At 39.5% G+C, this 20,212-nt stretch overlaps 1 protein-coding gene across 5 annotated transcripts; it reads left to right on the plus strand.

Moving 5' to 3' along the window:
* The first annotated feature begins 857 nt into the window (after nucleotides 1-857).
* On the plus strand, nucleotides 858-18,957 carry LOC307043741 (long-chain-fatty-acid--CoA ligase ACSBG2-like). 5 transcript variants are annotated; one of them, XM_079688510.1, is made up of 16 exons: nucleotides 858-989; nucleotides 1,625-1,944; nucleotides 3,789-3,854; nucleotides 3,959-4,086; nucleotides 10,334-10,617; nucleotides 11,083-11,171; nucleotides 11,645-11,765; nucleotides 11,853-11,933; nucleotides 12,155-12,304; nucleotides 12,927-13,094; nucleotides 13,179-13,360; nucleotides 14,188-14,421; nucleotides 15,569-15,786; nucleotides 15,903-16,042; nucleotides 16,128-16,371; nucleotides 18,090-18,957. In XM_079688510.1, exons 3-16 carry the CDS (start codon nucleotides 3,799-3,801, stop codon nucleotides 18,176-18,178), a joined length of 2,184 nt encoding a protein of 727 aa, XP_079544636.1. In that variant the 5' UTR covers nucleotides 858-989; nucleotides 1,625-1,944; nucleotides 3,789-3,798; the 3' UTR covers nucleotides 18,179-18,957. The 5 variants fall into 5 exon arrangements, with proteins under 5 accessions (XP_079544636.1, XP_079544638.1, XP_079544639.1 ...); XM_079688512.1 differs by lacking the exon at nucleotides 858-989 and having other exon boundaries at nucleotides 1,494-1,944; nucleotides 3,962-4,086; XM_079688513.1 differs by lacking the exons at nucleotides 858-989; nucleotides 1,625-1,944 and adding an exon at nucleotides 2,333-2,538 and having other exon boundaries at nucleotides 3,962-4,086.
* Nucleotides 18,958-20,212: the final 1,255 nt, after the last annotated feature.

Here is a 20,212-nt window from a genome sequence, read left to right on the forward strand (position 1 = left end):
TACAACCACTACCAGTTACAGGTGTAATCTTAACAGCAATATTATCAGGTCTTTTTTATCAGTGGAACACATTTCACTTCTTGCTAGATTTATCCCTGTCTCTGGTCAGACAACATACATTCAAGTGGCCATAGACATCATTTTGCTTATGAATTTGATATTGATTGCCCAAGTGAATGGCTGTAGAATGGCGTTTACATTAGTTCCCTGTAAATCTTGCGTTTAGGGTGCGATTTGTCACAATAAAAGCTTCAGACATATTAACCGTTATGTGTTTTGCTTGTTTGCACTGGCGGAAAGTGAGTAACCTACTGAATTCTACTTTACACTGGGCACTTTGTGAGGTTTACTAGGAAAATACAATACTTTGTCATTTCCACTTCATATTGCCACACAGTCGTTTTGCAAGTGGTGTGAACTTTGGATTTGCAGAGAAATTTCGACCAAAGTTATCTTGAAAACTAGAGGCCAGAGAGAGTCCGCTGGGACGACAGGATCTTAATCTTATCAATTTTAATTACCGTACACATTTAAAATGACTTATCAGTAAATGTGTTGCTTTATTGCAGTATTGGAATGTACATTGACTCAAAGTCCGATAACTCACAAAAATAGAAAACAGACAAAGATTTTACAAACAGATTATGAAATCACTTTATAAAATATGATACTGTGCTGTAGGTTAAACTTTCCAACATAATGCAAAATGATTCAAATGGACTCCACATCAGCTGGAACATTGAAAGGCTTTAAAGCATCAGTGATAGATTATGTATTCTAATATCTTGTTCTCACTGGAGAACCTTTTGACACGGAGAACCCTGTTTTCTTTGTGTGCAGTCTACTTTTCTGGTGATTCATGCCCTCAGTTACCATTCACACCCTTCAAAGATGGCATGTGCCGAGATATGAGCAGTGAGGGTCGGAGCAGGGACACATATGGTGTGACTGAGTGGGATGATTCACTGACCCCGGTGCCTGTGAGCAAGGTGACTATGGATCATTTGGGAAATGGACGGTTGAACTTTCCTCTATATTTACTTATGAAATATCCTTGAACGCGGTTATCAGACAGACTGATATGAAGCTCAGCAAGAGGAGAGGAAATCAGGGCTGTAGTGTAAAGTGACCAGAATAGATTTTTGGACATTTGAAACCGCTTTCATCCAGTAGGAATAATTGTTTCGAACTGTTTTCTCTTATGTTCTTTATAAAAATCCCTAATAATTGGATGGCGTTAGAAAAGTGGAAGAATAAAAGGAGATTTTAAGAAAGTCAAGATATCAGCACATTTCTTGAATATTTTGTGCATTTTAGTGTGTACTGCTGTCATCTTGACAGTTCTCTCTTGATTTGTAAGAAAAAGTTGAAGATGCACACATGTGGTTCAGCTGTTGAGTAACTTTTTGATGGTCCAAAGTCTAAAGTATTTTCATAAACGGAGAGAGCTTATCTAGTTGTATCATTATTTCTCTGACAGGCCTGGTCCTGCATATCTGATAATAACTTGTCTTCATAAATCGATTTGGGATGATAAAGGTTTCAATAAAATCTGCTCTAAACTGTCAAATGTTTTGAACCGTCACTAACACCAACAGTTTGCTGGTTTAATCATTACAAACAGCAGGTTTCTACCAGCTGCAGACTGTTTGTGTCTGAGGTGACGGGTCGTCTTCACCTTGGGCCATAACCTATGATAAAGCATATTGGTGGATCTTTAACCGGTGGACCCAGCTTCAGCGGCAGATTCCAGAGGATTGCGAAAGTGTGCAAAGCTCTGGACGAGGCATTAGTGCAGGGGAAGTTGGTATGCATTCATGCAAGTCCACTATAGGCTGATATTCTCTCCAGGGGGCAACAGACGAAGCCTGCGCCGGGCAAAGGTTGATTTCAGTCTGTTCTGCACTTGACAGCTACTGTCAATCAGCTCTCTGCCAGGAGAAGGTAAGGGACATTTAAGCATATTTCTTTTTTTCTTTTTAGAGTCTGAAAAGTCTTATGTCAGGTGTGTTTTGTTGTAATAAGTTGCTATGGGGACTAGCTTTCCTGTATGAGGATGATGCACACAAAAAATTATTTTACTGACATGGTACACCTCTTTTTGCTTAAGCTGACATCAGTTTAATTGCAGAACACAATAAACACATATCTTGATTACATTTATGATTTTAAGGCTGAGAAATATGCACGCACTTGTAATTGTTGACATGTTGAGGGAAGTCATGTTTGTGACAAACACATGACTAACATAGGGAATATCCCTCATTTGATGTGGGCAGGCTGCCAAGCTTTTAATTGTTTGGTCAACGAAAATGTTTCTTTACTGTAAATCCCTCTCCCAATAAGATGTGCTCTATAAAAGCTAGACAAGCAGCTACAAGCATTAATTGTTTTATCCAAGGCTTATAGTCACTATACTGTACCTCGGTGACTACTTTTGACGTTTTCCTATGGGACTATAGGACTTCTTCTATACATTTTTACCAAAAGATTCAATATAACACTCAGTGTTCTTCAATGGTTACATCTGCTTTCTGGGTAATGTACATATCCAAGTTGTTAATGGAACTGAAATCTACTTTGCAGGGAATTTGAATTGATATTTGCAGAATATTAGACTTTGCCGTTGCCATTTCATATTGCCACACTGTAGTTTTGAACTTTGGTCCAAAGACATTTTTGACCAAAGTTATCTCCAAAACTAGAGGCCAGAGAGAGAATCTGCTGGGTTGACAGATCTTAATCCAAAATGATTTTTATGCCATATATAATTAGAGAATGTGTCGCTAATTTGCAGTGATGAAAAGTAACTGAGCACATTTACTTAAGTGCTGTTATTAATCACATCATTGAGTTAGGTAATTCAATTGTATGCTACTTTCTACTTCAACTCTGCTAGATTTCTGGATTATTGTACTTTTTATTTCACTTCATTTATCTGACAACGGGAATTATAAGTTATTTTTACAGATTTCAACATAATGATCAATTTATAAAATGGTATTCTGCTTACAGTAGATTTAACTTTTTTTTGTGTAGAATAAATCATCTTAACAGTATGTAAGGTAATTAAAACGTGTTCCAGCATATAATATAACATATTTACATGCTGCCTATGTGGTAAAGCATCAGTATTGATATGTGATATACATTATTACAATAATACGGTATATCTAATAACCAAACTCTCTGAAAGGAACCATTCTGTGTACATTTGCTGTTAATACTGGTTGTACTTTAAATTAAGGGAAATCTTTAATGTATGACTTTTACTTGGAAAGAGTGTTTGAATTGATTGAATTCTTTACACAGTTAAGTTATTAGAAGGAACAACTTGAGATCTTACACAGTAGTTGATAGGTTTACACACTAGATGGCATTATTTCACAGTCCACACAAGGAACCCCTGAAGCCATGATCATGTATTTTCTACAATATTTACATGTCATTACATACTATTTTTCACCTAAAATTGTATTAACCAGTGATGTCGGAGATACAGCAGCAGCATATTGTGGTGTAGTGTGGGTATTTGGGTCAAAGGGTAGTCTACTATATCGAATGCATGCAGATGTCCTGCAATGCATTCTGACACAATATTCAGTTTGGACATTTAGCAATTGCAGTCTCTTGCTCTGACCCATTGTTGCAATGACGTTGGTGTCAGTCTTGTATAAATTACCAGAGCAGTTCAGTTTCATTAAAGATATTCTGATCTGCTTGGAGTAAAGGGTCTTAATGCTCATTTGTTTTTGGTCGTCCTAAGACTGTTTTGTCTATTATTCCAGCAACTACAAGATGAGTGTCCAAGAGGATTCGGTTAAGAGCAATGGTGTCGCGGTCATGGCTGAGAGGTATGTAAAATAATGCATGTCCCAAAGAAAATAAATCTATCATGTAGATTTTATAGGGCAATTTGATTTTAAACTATGTTTCTAAAAATATTGTTCATCTACAGCAGCTGTACTCAGAAGGCTATGTCAGACAAAGACTTAAAGATGAACTCCACTCGGAACGGAGAAGCCATCACTTCCGAGCTCAGCTCAATGTCCGAGCTGGAGGAAGCCACTGAAGGACTTTCACTAGGTGAGAGTCTAACTAATCTAATGCATTTGTACTATATACTGCATCACTAATAGTGCTGTCTTTTATTGTGACATTCTGATTATCTTTAAAAGCGACTGATGAGATCTGAAAAGGCAGTATAACTCTTAAATCAAACACTAATGTCTTGAAACCTATGCAACCTGTGAAAGGGGATATTGAATAGACATTAAGTCTAAAAAAAGGTAAAAAGCCAAAAGAGTCACTGTATTAGCAGCTGCATTAAGGGTAGATTTTGTGAGATATGTGTTCATTGTGTTCTAAACTTAAACAAACAGGACAATATGGGGATGCACAAAGTCTGTTTGGTGCCTAACCCTCCCAGCAGCATTCTGCAGGAGCTAAGAGGTGTGGTGTTGCCTCAGATAACACTTGAACATAAGAATGACCCTCATTTCTAGCTTCAGGGTAGGATTGAGCAAAAATAGTTTTTTGCAGTTTGTATATCTGATAGGCTCTCAAACAGTCATAACATGTTAGGTCCCTAGAATCTAAAGGGAAATAGCAACATGTGCTTGTGGATAATATAACTAAAGAAAAGGGATCAATACAAAATAAGACGATAATAATAATAATAATAACTTGAATTTATATAGCACCTTTCATAACCTCAAGGTCGCTTTACAAAGAAATATACAAGGACAAGACATAAAACATAAACATAAAACAGGGGGCAGAAATGGAAGTGTAAGTGGGGGGGGAGTGAGTTATTGTTGGAAGGCGATGTTGAACAGATGAGTTTTAAGGGTTGATTTGAAGATGTTGAGAGAAGGGGCGTTGCGGATTTCTGCAGGGAGGGAGTTACAGAGGGTGGGGGCAGCAACACTGAAGGCACGGTCCCCGAAGGTGCGGAGGCGTGAATGGGGAATGGAGAGCAGGCCAGAGTCTGAGGATCGAAGGGTGCGGGACGGGATGTATGGGTGGAGGAGATCTGTGAGGTATTGAAGGGAGAGGGCATGGAGGGATTTGTAGGTGAGGAGGAGGAGTTTGTAAGTGATGCGGGACATGACCGGGAGTCAGTTGAAGAGATTAAATTAAGTTTCAGTGTAAATATAAGGTGGGAAGTAACTAAGTACATTTACCCAAGTATTTAAGTACAATTTTGAGAGATTTGTAGGGGAGACCAGGGACAGTTTTAACACTTTTGGGGTTTTCCCCAATAGGTAAAAAGCCATTTACACTAGGATAGCCATTTTGCTATATTATACATTCTCAATGTGTCAACTACTGAAACAATGTATTTAAGATGTTTCTATGAAATAAGTACAGGTTGAAAAATGTTTTTTTTTGTTAATAACGGTTACCTTTTTTCACACTACATGACAAAAAAGAGGGAATGCTGTCAAATTCTAAGGCAACAAGATTTTAATGGGGTTTCACACATCCTCCAAAAAACAATGAACAGAACTTATAACAGAACACCAGATGGAATTAATCTGATTCACAGTTGTGGCAGGTGTAAAAGTCACTTCCATCTGTATAGATAGCCTACTCTACCTTAATTATAGACCTACCTCCTTTGAGCTGAGACCATAGTATAAATCAGCTGCCTCCATCAGGTAGTCTCTCAAAAGCATCTCTTGCTCTGTTGAGAACACCTTCTTGGGTGTCCAGTAGCCTACTCTTTGGGGTGATTTTGATCCCTGACTCTCCAACCTCAACCTCTTTTTATGGAACCGGTACAGGGTGGCATGGCATATATCATGGGACTTTGCCACTGCCCTGACTGATTTGCCCTCCTGAACTTCATCTGAGGCCCTCTGCAGCAGAGGAAGTGGCACTCCCCTGCCTGTCTTCCTCTTTCTGATATTTGGCATACTGTAAACACACGCACACACTTTACGTACTGTATTTTATTCTGTTTATTTTTACAGGGACAATGCACACCAATCAACAATATTGATAATTCGAGCAAATGAGCCATCATTGTAAATGTGCCATGTTACAACCGTCCCAGGTGGTCCGTGTAACAACCGTACCAGGACCACCAGTCATGTTTTCACCCCCTGTGAACCTGCCTGATTGCTAGCTTGACCCATATTTAGCTAGTTATATGTTTAGCTTACAAAACAGTGATTCTAATAATACTAGTTTGGATTCCTAGACATTTGACCTCAAGACAGTATCCAAAAAATACATCATATAATTGTTGTTAATGTTATACCTCAGAAACACATAAGTACTAAAGTAACTAAAAGGTTAATTTTGATCATAATAATTTTGTACTTTTACTTAACAGTAACATTTTGACATTTTGACTTTTACTTATAACAGAGTATTTCTACACTCTGGTATATTTATATATTTATTTAAGCATCTGAGTACTCCTCCCACCTCAGCCAGAAATCCAGTCAGATCTTTAAATGTGTGACCTTTAAGAAAATGTCAAATATTTTTAGAACCAGACTGAAGTTCTGTTTTTTTCAGTATTTGCAGAAGAACAAAATAAGGTTTAACAAAAGGAGCAAACTAATCATACCCCTACCATCCTAAAGTTTTGAGGAAAAGATATCATTAAGTATAAAAAATCGAAAGCAGATAAGAAAGTATGGGCCTATATGCATAGGCCGTTGTTGTGAGTGTGGACGGTCGGAGCATACACTGCGTTAACTTAGCCCCGATCTCCATTCAGAAAACACGCATTTTAAAAGGTTTTTCGCCTGCCGTCTTGTCTGCAGACTTGTCAAAGCATTAATTCATGGTTTTTACTAACCGGTATCAGTATGTTGTTACTTCGGCGTCATTTTGAAACGTGTATTACAATTAAATCACGGTCAAATATGTTCATTTTGTTGTAGTTGCCCGCCTCAGAGAGACGAGAGTGTGTTTAATGTTGTGCCCCCACTGAGTTCAGTCCCTCTGCGGGACGTAGCACCCGTTGCAGGATAACATAAAATAGCATCCCATTGCCGGACCTATCAGCTATAGATGACCCGGCGGCTACACAGCCAACGCTCATAAAGTAGCCTATACCCTCAGACACTTTTCGGACAAAAGAAAATGAGCTTCGCTGCCCACTGGTATGACAAGTACACATTCTTGGAGTATAGCATTAGCAAGGACAGTGTGTTTTGTAAAATGTGCCGGAATAGAGAGGTGAAGTCCCTCCCTTTCAGGGGGAGCTCCATGGGACCTTATTTCGGAAAAATTCTGTATTGAAGTCAATGGGGAGAGAAAGATTATCTTTCGATCCCGTTTGAATCGTGCCTTGAATTACACATAATTTTATTAAAAAAATGTGTCGTAAAACTGTGAAGCAACACCTTTTTTTTGTGAAACCGCTCAATTAACTACATCTCCCATCTCGCACCACACACCAAGACGGCCATCACGTTGGCACATTTAACTTCTTCCTTTCAGAATGAGGTGAAAAGTATTAAACGAGGTGAAAATCACTACAGGTCTGGGCATGTTGAGAGCTGTACATACACAAAAGGGGAGTTAGTCGGTTCCGTAAGAGCCAGCATGCGGGACCGGGATTCTGGGATTTGTAGTCTTTCTAGTTGCGTATTTTTCATAGTCTTATATTTCAACAGTTTTACGACAAACTGTGACTTTTTTGACATGGAAATTATTTTTTAAGAATGACAAACATCATATGTGTAATTCGTGGCACAATTTAAACTGGATCGAAAGATAAGTTTTCTCTCTCCATTGACTTCAATAAAAATTGGAAGTAGATGGGCGTGACTTCGCCACTCTATTTCGGAAAAATTATGAATTTAAGTCAATGGGGAGAGAAAACTTGTTTTTCGATCCCGTTTGAATTATGCCATGAATTACAAGTCACAGTTTGTCGTATAACTGTTGAAATATAAGACTATGAAAAATACGCAACTAGAAAGACTACAAATCCCAGAGTCGCGTAAGTGATGTCATAACTGATGTCACAATTATTTTCCTCCGCTAAATATAAGAGATAGCTAAGATAAGATAACTTTAACAAGATGCCTGTGTGCTTAGTACCAGGTTGTTATCATACCAGCAATGGGTCTTGCTCGTTCTTTCGCTTCCCGTCTGATGAAAGTTAGCTACCTAGCTAGTAGCAAGCACGTTAGTTAGCATTACAGTCTTAGCCTTGTCATTTTTATTAGCCTTAACATGAAGTAAGCGAAACCTTTGAAGAGTACTGTCACACCGGTGTGATCATTCTATAATACACCATTTAAGCCTGGGGGAGAAATGCTAACGCTAACGCTACATTAGCACTGGCGATCTGTTCTACTTCATGCTATCTGCACAAATGGTTGACATTAAACATTAAAAAGATCATGCAGTTCAGAGAGAATCAAAGGAAGGCAGGCAGCCAGAGGCGCGGGAAGGTATTTTGAGTGGGGGTGCTGAGGTGCTGGACTCCAGTGAACAGTATTACGGGCACCATAGAGCACGCACAAAAAAACTCCCCACACGCAAACATACAGTAAACCCGCGACTGTTACAATGAAGGCTCGATAATCAGCTCACGGCATATAGGCAGGGGTAAAGTGCTATTTTTTACGAGTGGGGAGCGGACCTCACCTCCTCTAGGGGGGTCCGGGGGGATGCTCCCCCGGGAAGATTTTTTTTAAATATTGAAGTTAAAAGCATCAATCTGGTGCACTTTGAGAGAAACATTAAGAGATCTATGGATACATCTCTCAACACCCAGATGAAACACAACTGTAAGCAGATGTTCTTTTTCTTTATGGATATTTTACAAATCACTCCCCTTTCAAACTGTATTCTTGTTTTACTGCCATATAGTATTTCATAACTGTTTTTCCTTTATTCTCTTATTTTTTTTATAACTATAATGATCATGTGAGGGTGTGCCATGGAAATAATCTTTTGAATAATTTTTTACCAAACCGTTTGAGACCCACTGAGATAACTTAGACTAAAGTTAACTATCTAAACACTCAATAACCGTCAAATAATAATTCAGACAGGGGAGCTCCCCCCTGCCTGCCGCTAGGGGGTGCTGCAGCGCCCTCAGCACCCCCCTTCCCGCGCCCATGCAGGCAGCTTTGCATGACATTCTTCTGGACTTGTTTCATTGTGTTGATAGTGAGGGTAGTCAATCACTTTTTTGACAAGACAGTAGTGACGGCCATCTTGGTGACGTGTGTTGTTGTGAGAGTGCGAGACCAGAGACTTAGTTCATTAAGCGTTTCACACAAAAAAATGTGTTACTTCACAGTTTTGCAAAATTATCTTTTAAATTGGCAAACATCATATGTGTAATTTGTGGCACAATTTAAACGGGATCGAAAGATAATCTTTCTCTCTCCATTGACTTCAATACATAATTTTTCCGAAATAAGGTCCCATGGAGCTCCTCCGGAAGAGGAGGGACTTTGCCACTCTGGCGAAGTCATCTAGTCAGGCATCTTGTTAAAGTTATCTTATCTTAGCCAGCACCATATAGATTCTATCTATATGGCGCTGATCTTAGCTATCTCTTATTGGAGGAAAACAATGGTGACATCACTTATGTGACTCTGGGATTTGTAGTCTTTCTAGTTGCGTATTTTTCATAGTCTTATATTTCAACAGTTTTATGACAAACTGTGACTTTTTTGGCATGGAAATTATTTTTTAAGATTGACAAACATCTTATGTGTATTTCATGGCACAATTCCAACGGGATCGCAATATACGTTTTCTCTCTCCATTGACTTCAATACATTATTTTTCCGTAATAAGGTCCCATGGGTCGGAAATAGATGGGCGGGACTTCGCCTCTCAGAGAGAGGCGGGGCCGGCGGAGAAGATACATTCAGTCGCCATGGTTACAGGGACTGGAAACACATCGACTATGCTCTCAGTAAACACGAATGTCATTCTAGGCATAGCCTATTTGTATTAGATTATTAACAAAAATCGCGAGAAAACATTTGAACAGGCCCAGCCGAAATTACTTTGGCCCACCCACAATTGAAATCCTGGCGCCGCGGCTGGTAGGCCTATTATGTCTGTGTTATTTGATGCTCTTGCCAAACTTCCTCTCCACAAACCTGATTGGTAGGTAGACTTGACATTGGTGTCGTATGTGTTTCCTCATCCACGGCACAGCTTGCAGATCGTGTTACTCTGACACCTCAGGAGTTAGATCCCACAGTCCAGAGATGTCTGCAGTCCTCTCACTCACCTGACTCCTGAAGCTGGCTGCGTCTCGGTGTGGTGTCTTCTGTATTTAACCTGTAACAAATGGCGGGTAAACACGGCTGCCCATGTTGTCCCAATACAGAAGAGCCCAGGGCAGTTCCTCTGTCGACGACCAAAGCACAGACCGCTCTGGCCCCAGCAGACCAGCTATGGAGCACCAGCAGAGACAAGGCGGTGCGGCTGAGGATGGAGGGCTCGGGCCCGGCCTCAGAAACCCCCATTACCGTCCATCAGCTCTTCATGGAGACGGTGGAAAATTACGGGGATCGTCCCGCCTTGGTTTCCAAAACAGAGGGCCAGTGGGTGACCCTGACGTGGAGGCAATACTACGAGCAGTGCCGTGCAGCAGCTAAAAGCTTCCTCAAGGTTTGACTGCAACTTGACATGATATGCATACATTCAAAAAAAATAAACATCAATAATACTTGCGCAGTGTTATATTCTTTTGGAATGTTGTCACTCTCCTTCAGAACATTTTGTGTGTCTCTTAGGCCTGTGTATGCCCTACATTTATTAACTAAACTACTATAAGTCATTGTTTAAATAGGGGAATTTGTGCGGCACTTATAAAGTTTTTACCTGCGTTGTAAACAGTACCCCAGAGTTTCCTCACTCTCTCACTGCATGTTGCGTTGTGTGAGAACAGGCTGCTGAAAAATAACACTGGGGCATGTGAAATTAACAGCTTGTGTTACATCTCGTGTTTCACGGACATGTTTGTGTCCCATAAGGTAGAGTCGCCTTTTAAATTAGATGTAGGTCAAGAGAGACACAGTGCTGTTGCGTCATTAAAGAAACATGCTCCTAAAAAAACAATGTTTCTTCTTTAAGTTGGGGCTCGAGCGTTACCATGGTGTGGGGATCCTGGGATTCAACTCAGCTGAATGGTTCATCTCAGACGTTGGCTGCATTTTTGCCGGGTAAGATTTCATTTAAAGAACTAAGGTGGATAAATTCCATGTGGACTTGTAGAGATGCTTCAGCATTGCGTCACCTGACACTGCTCATTTTGCTCTGTGCATGCTTATCTCAAAGTCAATCTCCCGACTCCTGTTCAGAACAAAACAGTTTAAAGTCTAAGGAAACCAAGTACTGATGTTAATCTTGTATCCAGCTGTTGAGTAACATTGAACTTGTGTAGTTAAGGCACGAATCACAGGGTTTTGACTGGATTTATAGTTATTACAAACTTTAGCATTCTTCAAGTTTGAATTACTCTTGTATACATGTTAACTGAAGCTGCCTATTTTGGCAAACACAACCTTGAAAAACTATTTGTTTTATCTTACTAGGCTTTCTTGTTAAGCTAAGTTTAAAAATGGCAAACTCCACAGTGAATAATGTGTGCCTTCAACAGAGATGAATACTCTCCTTTCTCTGATTTGTGCCACAGGGGTCTGGCAACTGGGATTTACACCACCAACTCAGCTGAAGCTTGTCAGTATGTTGCTGAAAGCTGTGAGGCTAATATCCTGGTTGTGGAAAACCAGAAACAGCTTGAAAAGATTCTGCAGGTCAGGACCTTTGAAAATGTTTCACTTTTGGAAGATAGAAATAAATCTGTCCTCACTTGACTTTGTGTAATTCATCTTTCTCAACAGGTTAAAGATCAACTACCTCATCTGAAAGCAATTGTCCAGTATAAAGGCGAGCTGCAGCAGAAAGCACCCTTCCTGTATACAGTATGTTCCCTCACCAAACATATTGACAAAGTAAAACAAATGATCTGATAGTAAACTGTATGTGATGCCTACAGTAGCACCATTTAGACTTTTAAAGCTAAATTAGGATCATTAAAATTTATGATTTAATAATTCACTTAAATGTATTCAACTGCACAGTATCAGTTACATTTTAGTCTGGGCTTGGACACATTTTTACCATGATTTCTCTATATGTGTAGTGGGCAGAGTTCATGAAGCAGGGAGAAGACGTGCCTGACGAGCAGCTGGATGCTGTGATTGACAGTCTTCGGGCCAATGAGTGCTGCACCCTCATCTTTACCTCGGGAACAACTGGCAACCCTAAAGGAGTCATGTTGAGCCATGACAATGTGAGTTATAGACAATTACTTTATTTTTCTTAACTTTAATTGTAGATTAGATGTCTGTCTAATTAAGTGTTTAGTTTTGTAAAATGTGAAAAACTGACCATTACCATCTCCCAAAGCCAAAGAGGACAACGTGGTGTGAAAATGTTTACTGGGTCAGGAAGAGAAAGACATTTGAAAAGAATACTGCAGGCCTTGATGTATATTCAGATTAAGAAAAATAACATTTTCCCAAAGCTGTTTTTAATTTTTGAAGATGCATGATCGTTTTAACAGAATCTAGTTAAGTGGTTCTTCTTGTAAATACCCAATAAAGAGCCATGTGGAACTCCTGAAACTGCTACATTTTAACATTTAATGCTAAAACATCCAAATACCATCAGACAGTCGGCCTCAATAGGGTATTCAGGAGGGTTTTCAAATATAATAATATACATAGATTCAGTAATTGATTCCAACCTTTTTACTGCGAAATTTAGAGCAGCTCCTGAGAATGTAAACATCAAACGGGCATCAAACAAGAAATTGTGGCCCCTCTCTAAACATCAATGTGTTTGCTTTGTGAAAATGAAAGAAAAATGTCTCTGACTCTCTGATGACTCCTACCTTTGTCTTTAATCTGCAGCTGACATGGACAGTCCGTACGGCAGCTCCCGGGGCCGGTCTTAAGTACGGTGAGGAGGTGTTGGTCAGCTACCTGCCGCTCAGCCATGTGGCAGCCCAGCTAATTGACATGTGGATGTGTGTTTCTTTTGCCATGAAAACATACTTTGCAGATCCAGATGCTCTCAAGGTATAGAAGCCTACAGCTGTGTAAAACATTGAGTTATAATGAAGGTTTTCTATCTTGACTATAATCTCCATTCCTTTTTTCCAGGGCACCTTAGTGAACACACTGAAGGAGGCTCGTCCCACTTGTTTCCTGGGGGTTCCTCGTGTGTGGGAGAAGATGCAGGAGAAGATGAAAGCTGTCGGTGCCAAGGCATCCCCAATGAGGAGCGCAGTAGCAGGCTGGGCCAAGTCCATAGGCCTGCAGTACAACTACAGTGTCATGAACGGGTAAGGACGAGCAAAGATTGTTTCATTGGTGCCATTTTTCGGAAATCCAAATTATCTGCAAGATTTCCAATTGGATCGAAAGCCCATTTTTCATGTAACAAATAGTTTTTATTCTGATGGCCCATAGCTTAGAAAATACACACTAGCACCAAACAGCAGCACATGGCTAATGATCACGCAAAATGATGTCATCGGACCTTTGCAGCTGCAATATTTGTATTATTTTGTTTAGGTATTAGGAGTGAGGCATAGTTACAATAGCTAATCAGAGGAAGAGTTTGGCAGAGCATGCCTTCACAATATTAGGAAATAGATATAGCCTATAATAACTGGGATGGTCCAATGATGTCCTTCTGCATAATAATTAGCCACGTGTATCTTTTTGTTGTAATGAGAGTTTGTATTTTCAGAACAGTCATTGATTTTATTATCAGGCAAACTCACTTTCAGTTCGGACTTTTAGGGTTGCTAAATAATAGGAAGTCCAGCCTCATGTTTGCATTATAAAATGGCCAATTAGCACCGGTCACGCTGAACAGCTGATGCAGCTGAGGCTGACATTAGCTTTGCATGATTGTGGTTTGACATTTTGAGCTTATGATTACACCATATTAAGTGGAGATACCCACAGTGGCTACAAAACATCCTGAGGGGGAAATTGTTTATAGAAAATGTCATAGCAATCCATCCTGTAGTTATTTCGTTATGGGTCAATTTCAGCTCAACATTGCTACCTATTTTTTTTATAGGCCCAGTTCTTAATTACTAACAATTCATGACTTCAAATATGTGACACATGTACATGTGACTTTGTATTTGGCTTATAGGGAGAATCAGGTGCCGTGGGGCTTCATGCTGGCTAATAATCTGGTATTTAAGAGGGTCCGTGAAGCGCTGGGTTTAGACCGCTGCAAGCTCTGCTTCACGGGCGCTGCCCCCGTCACCAAAGACACTCTGGAGTACTTCATGAGCCTGAACATGCCGCTGTTGGAGTTATACGGCATGAGTGAAAGCTCCGGCCCACATACCATCTCTTCTAACAGCAGCTACTGCATCGCAAGGTCAGCAGCAAAGCTTTATCCAACAATTCTAGTTTATCAAATGTGATGCTGATATGAATGTGTGAATATTACAAGACTTTGTGAGATTTTTTTTTATAAAAAAAAAAAATGTGTTCTACTAGATTCATACAAAAACAAAAACGTATAATTCATACACACAAATGAATAAAATTAGTAGAAGCGGGAGGGCTGAAGCATAGCTTATGGGGAGTAGTCCTCTCATGCATCATCATTTGCATAAATATAACAATGGCATTTATTTCGTCCAAAACGTATCGAAATTAAGGATTACAAAAAAATAAAGAAAACTGGAGAAAATAAATAAATGAAATCAAAATTAAGGCAGGGAAAAAAGTAATTGCATATATAAATAATAATGGGAATATCCAATATTTGTTAGCTGGAGTAATCTGCAAATAGAATTTGTTTTTACTTTAGATTCACTAGGTTGAATCGATTCACTTGGTTGGAGCTTGCTTTGCCTTCTTCGTCCCCATGACAACATTGCTCCTGTTGATAAGCGGTGATGCAGTGTATATGTTTTGGGCTTTAATTTTGAAAGTGAAATCATGTCCCAGAGACGGACCGTTTGCATAGTGAAAGCAAGGCTTAAAGGGATCTAATCTAAATGCAGATAGTGTCATTTATTTACAGCCATTTATTTTTGCAATTAACATTTACTTCATAATCACAAGGGAGAGCTAAAGTGTTATCTATTGCCACTTAAAGTTACGTAACATACCTGTGTAAGATACCATGATCTTTTTCTAAACCTAAAAATGTAGTAGCGTAATTAATATCATGTGCTCAAGTCAGTTGAAGACGTCCTGACCGAGGGTCCGATGAGATGGGATTTAAGATGTTTCCTCACTACTACCTTTCTACAGTATTTGCAATATGTTTATTATAAGCAGTTACAATCAGAAATTAATTAAGAGGTCACAAGCCAAATAAGGTTGCTAACCACAGGTTTAAATATTCACTAAGGAGCATGTTTCTTTTTATGTTGACCTGAAAAATGTTCTATCAATTATGTACATTGTAATGTATTATTTATATGTACTTTAAAAGTTAAAGTAGGGGTGCAGTTGTAGTGCAACATTTGGTCACAGTGAGCTTGTTGCTTATTTATTTTTTGACTCTCCAGCTGTGGAAAGGTGATGCCAGGCGCCAAGACAAAGCTGGAGAACCCTGATCAGGACGGGAGTGGAGAGATATGTTTCTGGGGTCGCCACGTGTTCATGGGCTACCTGAACATGCCGGACAAAACAACAGAGGCCCTCGACCAGGACGGCTGGCTGCACTCTGGAGATCTGGGAAGACACAACAAGAATGACTTCCTCTTCATCACAGGAAGGATCAAGGGTCAGCTGTGTTCGCAAAGACAAAAAAACATTATAAATGTGATTCAATACAAGTTAAAAGCAATCAAAAGAACTTGTTGGTAACTGAATGGCTAAACGACAATGTTGCGTTCCCAGAGCTGATCATCACCGCTGGAGGAGAGAACATCCCTCCCGTGCTCATCGAGGACTCAGTGAAGTCCGAGGTGGCCATCATTAGCAACGCCATGCTGATCGGAGACAGGCTGAAGTTCCTCTCCATCATGATCACACTCAAAGTAAGCAGGCCTCCACTCCTGCATAGGGTCACAGCTACTGAATAAATAAAACAAACACAATAATGACCCCTCTCTTTTTCCTCAGTGTGTGTTGGACGACAACGGCGATCCCACAGACGCACTGACTCCCGAGGCCTTGAGTTTCTGCCAGCAGCAAGACGTCACAGCGACCACTGTGTCAGGGATCATAGCCAATAAGGAGCCAGCTATCTACACAGCCATTCAGGAGGGCATAGAGCGCGTCAACGCCAGAGCAACGTCCAACGCCCAGAAGATCCAGAAGTTTGTCATCCTGGAGCAAGACTTCTCCATCGGTGGAGGAGAACTGGGTGAGTTACTTTATTAAAACTGGGGCAAAGGTACAAACAACACTGTCATCAAGGAAGTATTCACTTCAGCGACAACCAGGTTTAATCAGCTTGGAATCGAGGTCAAGTCGTAATAGAAAGTATTGTGACTGTGTTGTCTGCCAGACAACATTCCACGAAATGTTGTTCGACAGTGATTAAATGTCTCATTTTGTGGGGGAAATTTCTGTGTAGCAATGCAGTGGGAGTCACCGACTCAGGAAGAGCTGGAGCTTTGATGTCAAACACTGATGGTTTATTTGGAGCTTCGGCCGGAGAATTCACAAAACAAGTCACGAGTCAGAGGGTCTGACTTCACGGGAGAGTTTCCACGTCAATTCTGAAGAACTCTACCCCAGACCCATGGATTTAGCTAGTTCAGAGAGAATAATCAACATTGTGCATAACAAGATAGAACTAGAGGATGCAATTCCTGGAGAAATTGCTAGTGGGAATGCTTTATGCTGAAAATCTGACGCTAAACTGCTATGCTGGAATGTAATTTGTAAGAAGAAAGTGAAGAATTTAGAGTGAAATGATACATGAACACTGGGGGCTTGAATGTGTGATGAGAGAAGAAAAGAAAGTAAAAAGGCTTGGAAAAGCAGCAGAATATTTGAACTGCAAACTTCTGAACTAACTTGATGGCGAATGATCTGTCGCCATGGTAACGGCATTTGTCGACACCCCATACTACGCTTAGATGCGTTGATGGCTGCATCGTTACCAAACCTGTGAAGTTTTGGGGCGTTTGGAGCAGTTTCACTGAAGTTATGAGAAAACCGTGTTTCATGGCGAGCATTGTGTTGCCATGGCAACGGCATTTGAAGAAATCTCAAAACTGTCCAGTAGATGTCTTCACGGCTGGACTGTTAGCACACATGTGAAGTTTGAGCACTTTTTGACTAAAGGTGTGCGGCTGCTGCTGTGAGGAAATATCTGCCTGAAATTACAATGGGCTTTAATGGAGACATGTTGAACGTTTTTGTCACTTCATGCCCTCAAGAGGGACTTTGTTTAATTATTTTTGCTTAATTATTTGTCATTTTTCAAGCTACGGGATGTTTTCCTACGTTTGTCATGAAAAATTATGTCTCAGGAATGTAGGGTTTGGGAATTATGGCAGTTTTAAAAAATATATGAAGGCAAATTTGAAACTGTCCTCCACTCTAACTCTGACATCACGCACTCTGCCTTAACAAGCTGCGCAATGTTAAAGTTCAAATGTTAAAAATGTGATGAATTATGGGATGTATCTCTGGAATTATGAAAGTTATGAATGAGAAAAGTAATAGCCATCGATTCCCGACCGAGCTGAACGTTTTGATGTTTGAACGGAGTTTCTGCGATGTTCAATGCGGGAGAAGAAGCGTGGCAAAACAAGTCGGCGGAATAATAAACTTTTCGTGCGTAGAAGAACAGTTAGTTGGAATGCTGTCAACAGCATTCCCACTAAATGATAACAGCTATCTATCAGCTGACGCCAACAGGCAGGAACAGGGAGACATAATACTGAGAGCACAGCAGCCAAGGTCAGGACAGTATGAACTGATAAACTGGGTCAAAGCTATGGACCTTGGAAAATATCTCCCCAACATCACCCAAAAACATTTCAAATCTGCAGTGGACCAAATCTACGTTGAGATTTAAGAGCAGAACAGAATTAACCTGCCTTTCTTTTCTAATTTTCGTCTGTGCAGGACCCACCATGAAACTGAGGAGGCCCATTGTTGTGAAGATGTACCAGGAGAAAATTAACGAATTGTATGGAGTGACCACGGAAAAGTAGTAGACTGTAATTGCACAGATAATGCTGAGGATAGGTGTTCTGAGAAACTGCAGGCATGTTTATGAATGTTCTACTGTGCACAGAGGTCATGTTGAGAAGTATATCAATCTCTTTTCAACTGAATGTTAAACCTTCAAAATACATTTTTTATTTAAGGGAAAAAATCTTAAAAATCTGATTGTGTTTTTAATAGAAAATTATTTTTGCTGCTATGTTTAAATAAGCTTCAGTTATTATTTAAGCTGTTAAATGTATATACGGTCTCAAAGCAGCTGTGCACCTTTTGTAAATAAATCATCCAAATCAGAGCCAAATCTTGCCATTTCCCGTTGGCATGTACAGATAACTTGTACGGAAAACACTGGATGGTGTCATTCATCTTTTTTTTACAGTTTTTGAAGGAACTTTTGTTCTTCCACTGTGGCCTGAGAGATGAAACTCACTTGGACATAAACTTACCAGAATGTTTTTCTGTGTTTGAAGCGGCGATTCATAAAGATTACTACTCAAAGATTTTACAGCATTAATCGCCAATTTCGTTCTCAGGTTGTGAGATAATTCCAATCTAGCAAAGCTGTATACATTCCCCCTAAAAACTGGATGAAATATTTGATTTAAGATAAGAATATCAAGTTGATTAATTTTTCCCAACACAAGTGCAATTTTAAAGCATACATTTTTATTTGTGCTTCTCCATGTACAGTTTGACAAATATTAAAATGTTTATTTTGTGGCAGATGTTCTACGATTGTCAATAAAGAGGGAACGAATCGACCAAACTTTAATTTGTACTGTGCATATTGGAGGGATATAAACCACTGCTCTGCTAAATGTATTTATTTAGCAGGCACATATTAACACATACATAAACTTATGAATGTAATCATATGTATATGTTTATGTACATATAGAAAACAATGCTTTCAGTCCAAAACACTTTGTTTATTGTGCGTAGTGTCTCTTTTTGGCAATAAATCACACATTTGAATGTAAGGATTTACACAACATTATATGTGAATATTTTACATAATATTAACCTCTAAAGTACCGATATATCACCAAAACCCCTAATGTATATACTGTGTATATGTGTACAACAGTTCTCTCTACTTCTCAGTCATATCAGTTTGCATTCCTAAAAAACTGGTAGTGTTGCTGCGGGAAAGTTTAAGATAAAGTTACAATGGCATTTCTACGAGAAACAGACCCAGTTTCGCTGGACGTAATGACAATTTATCTAAACATCTTATCCTCCGGCATTGTTTTAAATATTTAAACTGCATGTACTGTACAGGGTTGGGCTGCACATTCACTACTTGACGTCTGACAGAGTGTACTGATGATATCAGTTCATATATCTGGAACATCAACACACTTGATATAGTTTCTTTGAACAGAAAGACGGATCAACTTCCTTCTGTCTGAAAGAAAACAGCATTACCCCCATCTTACCCGACCAACTGAATGACAACTAAACTTCCAAATTTTCAACCAAATGTTAAATGTTCTACCAATCATACTACCTTCCAGTAAATATAAAACAAATATCAATAGAAGGAAATTATACTTTTTTGCCCCATGACCAATCCACACAGCACATTACTTGTCTGAGGCTGATTTAACCATGTATGTTGGAATTGTTAGTAATGGAACTTAAAACAATGAACAAGCTAAAAACACATTATCTTGTAAATCAATTGAAACACTGACTTAAAATGCAGCAGCTAACAGTTTAACCAAGCAGGACCAATAAAGAGACACTAATCTTGAACACCCTGATCAGCTGAAGACACAACGTTTTTATCTTTGGTAGAAAACAAACACTTTAACGTCACAGCTTTGGGTGTGGCCCTAAGTGTTGCATACTTTTAGAAAATAATTAACAAAAATGTTCTGCCATGTGTTCTATTGTCAGTTTATCAGAGGTCAAATCAGTTGTTGAACTAAATTGTTTACCCAGGAAACTTACACAACTGATAATTTGAGTTGTAAAGCAAGTTAGATTCATGCAATTGCAGAACAAATGATCCTTCA

This window comes from Notothenia rossii, assembly GCF_949606895.1.
Source record: "Notothenia rossii genome assembly, chromosome: 6".
NCBI lineage: Eukaryota > Metazoa > Chordata > Actinopteri > Perciformes > Nototheniidae > Notothenia > Notothenia rossii.

Coding starts and splice junctions, on each gene's coding strand:
- LOC307043741 (XM_079688510.1), top strand. CDS start 3,799: ATGAGTGTCCAAGAGGATTCGGTTAAGAGCAATGGTGTCGCGGTCATG. Junction 10,618..11,082: donor CAGCTAAAAGCTTCCTCAAG/GTTTGACTGCAA, acceptor TTCTTCTTTAAG/TTGGGGCTCGAGCGTTACCA. Junction 11,934..12,154: donor AAGCACCCTTCCTGTATACA/GTATGTTCCCTC, acceptor CTATATGTGTAG/TGGGCAGAGTTCATGAAGCA.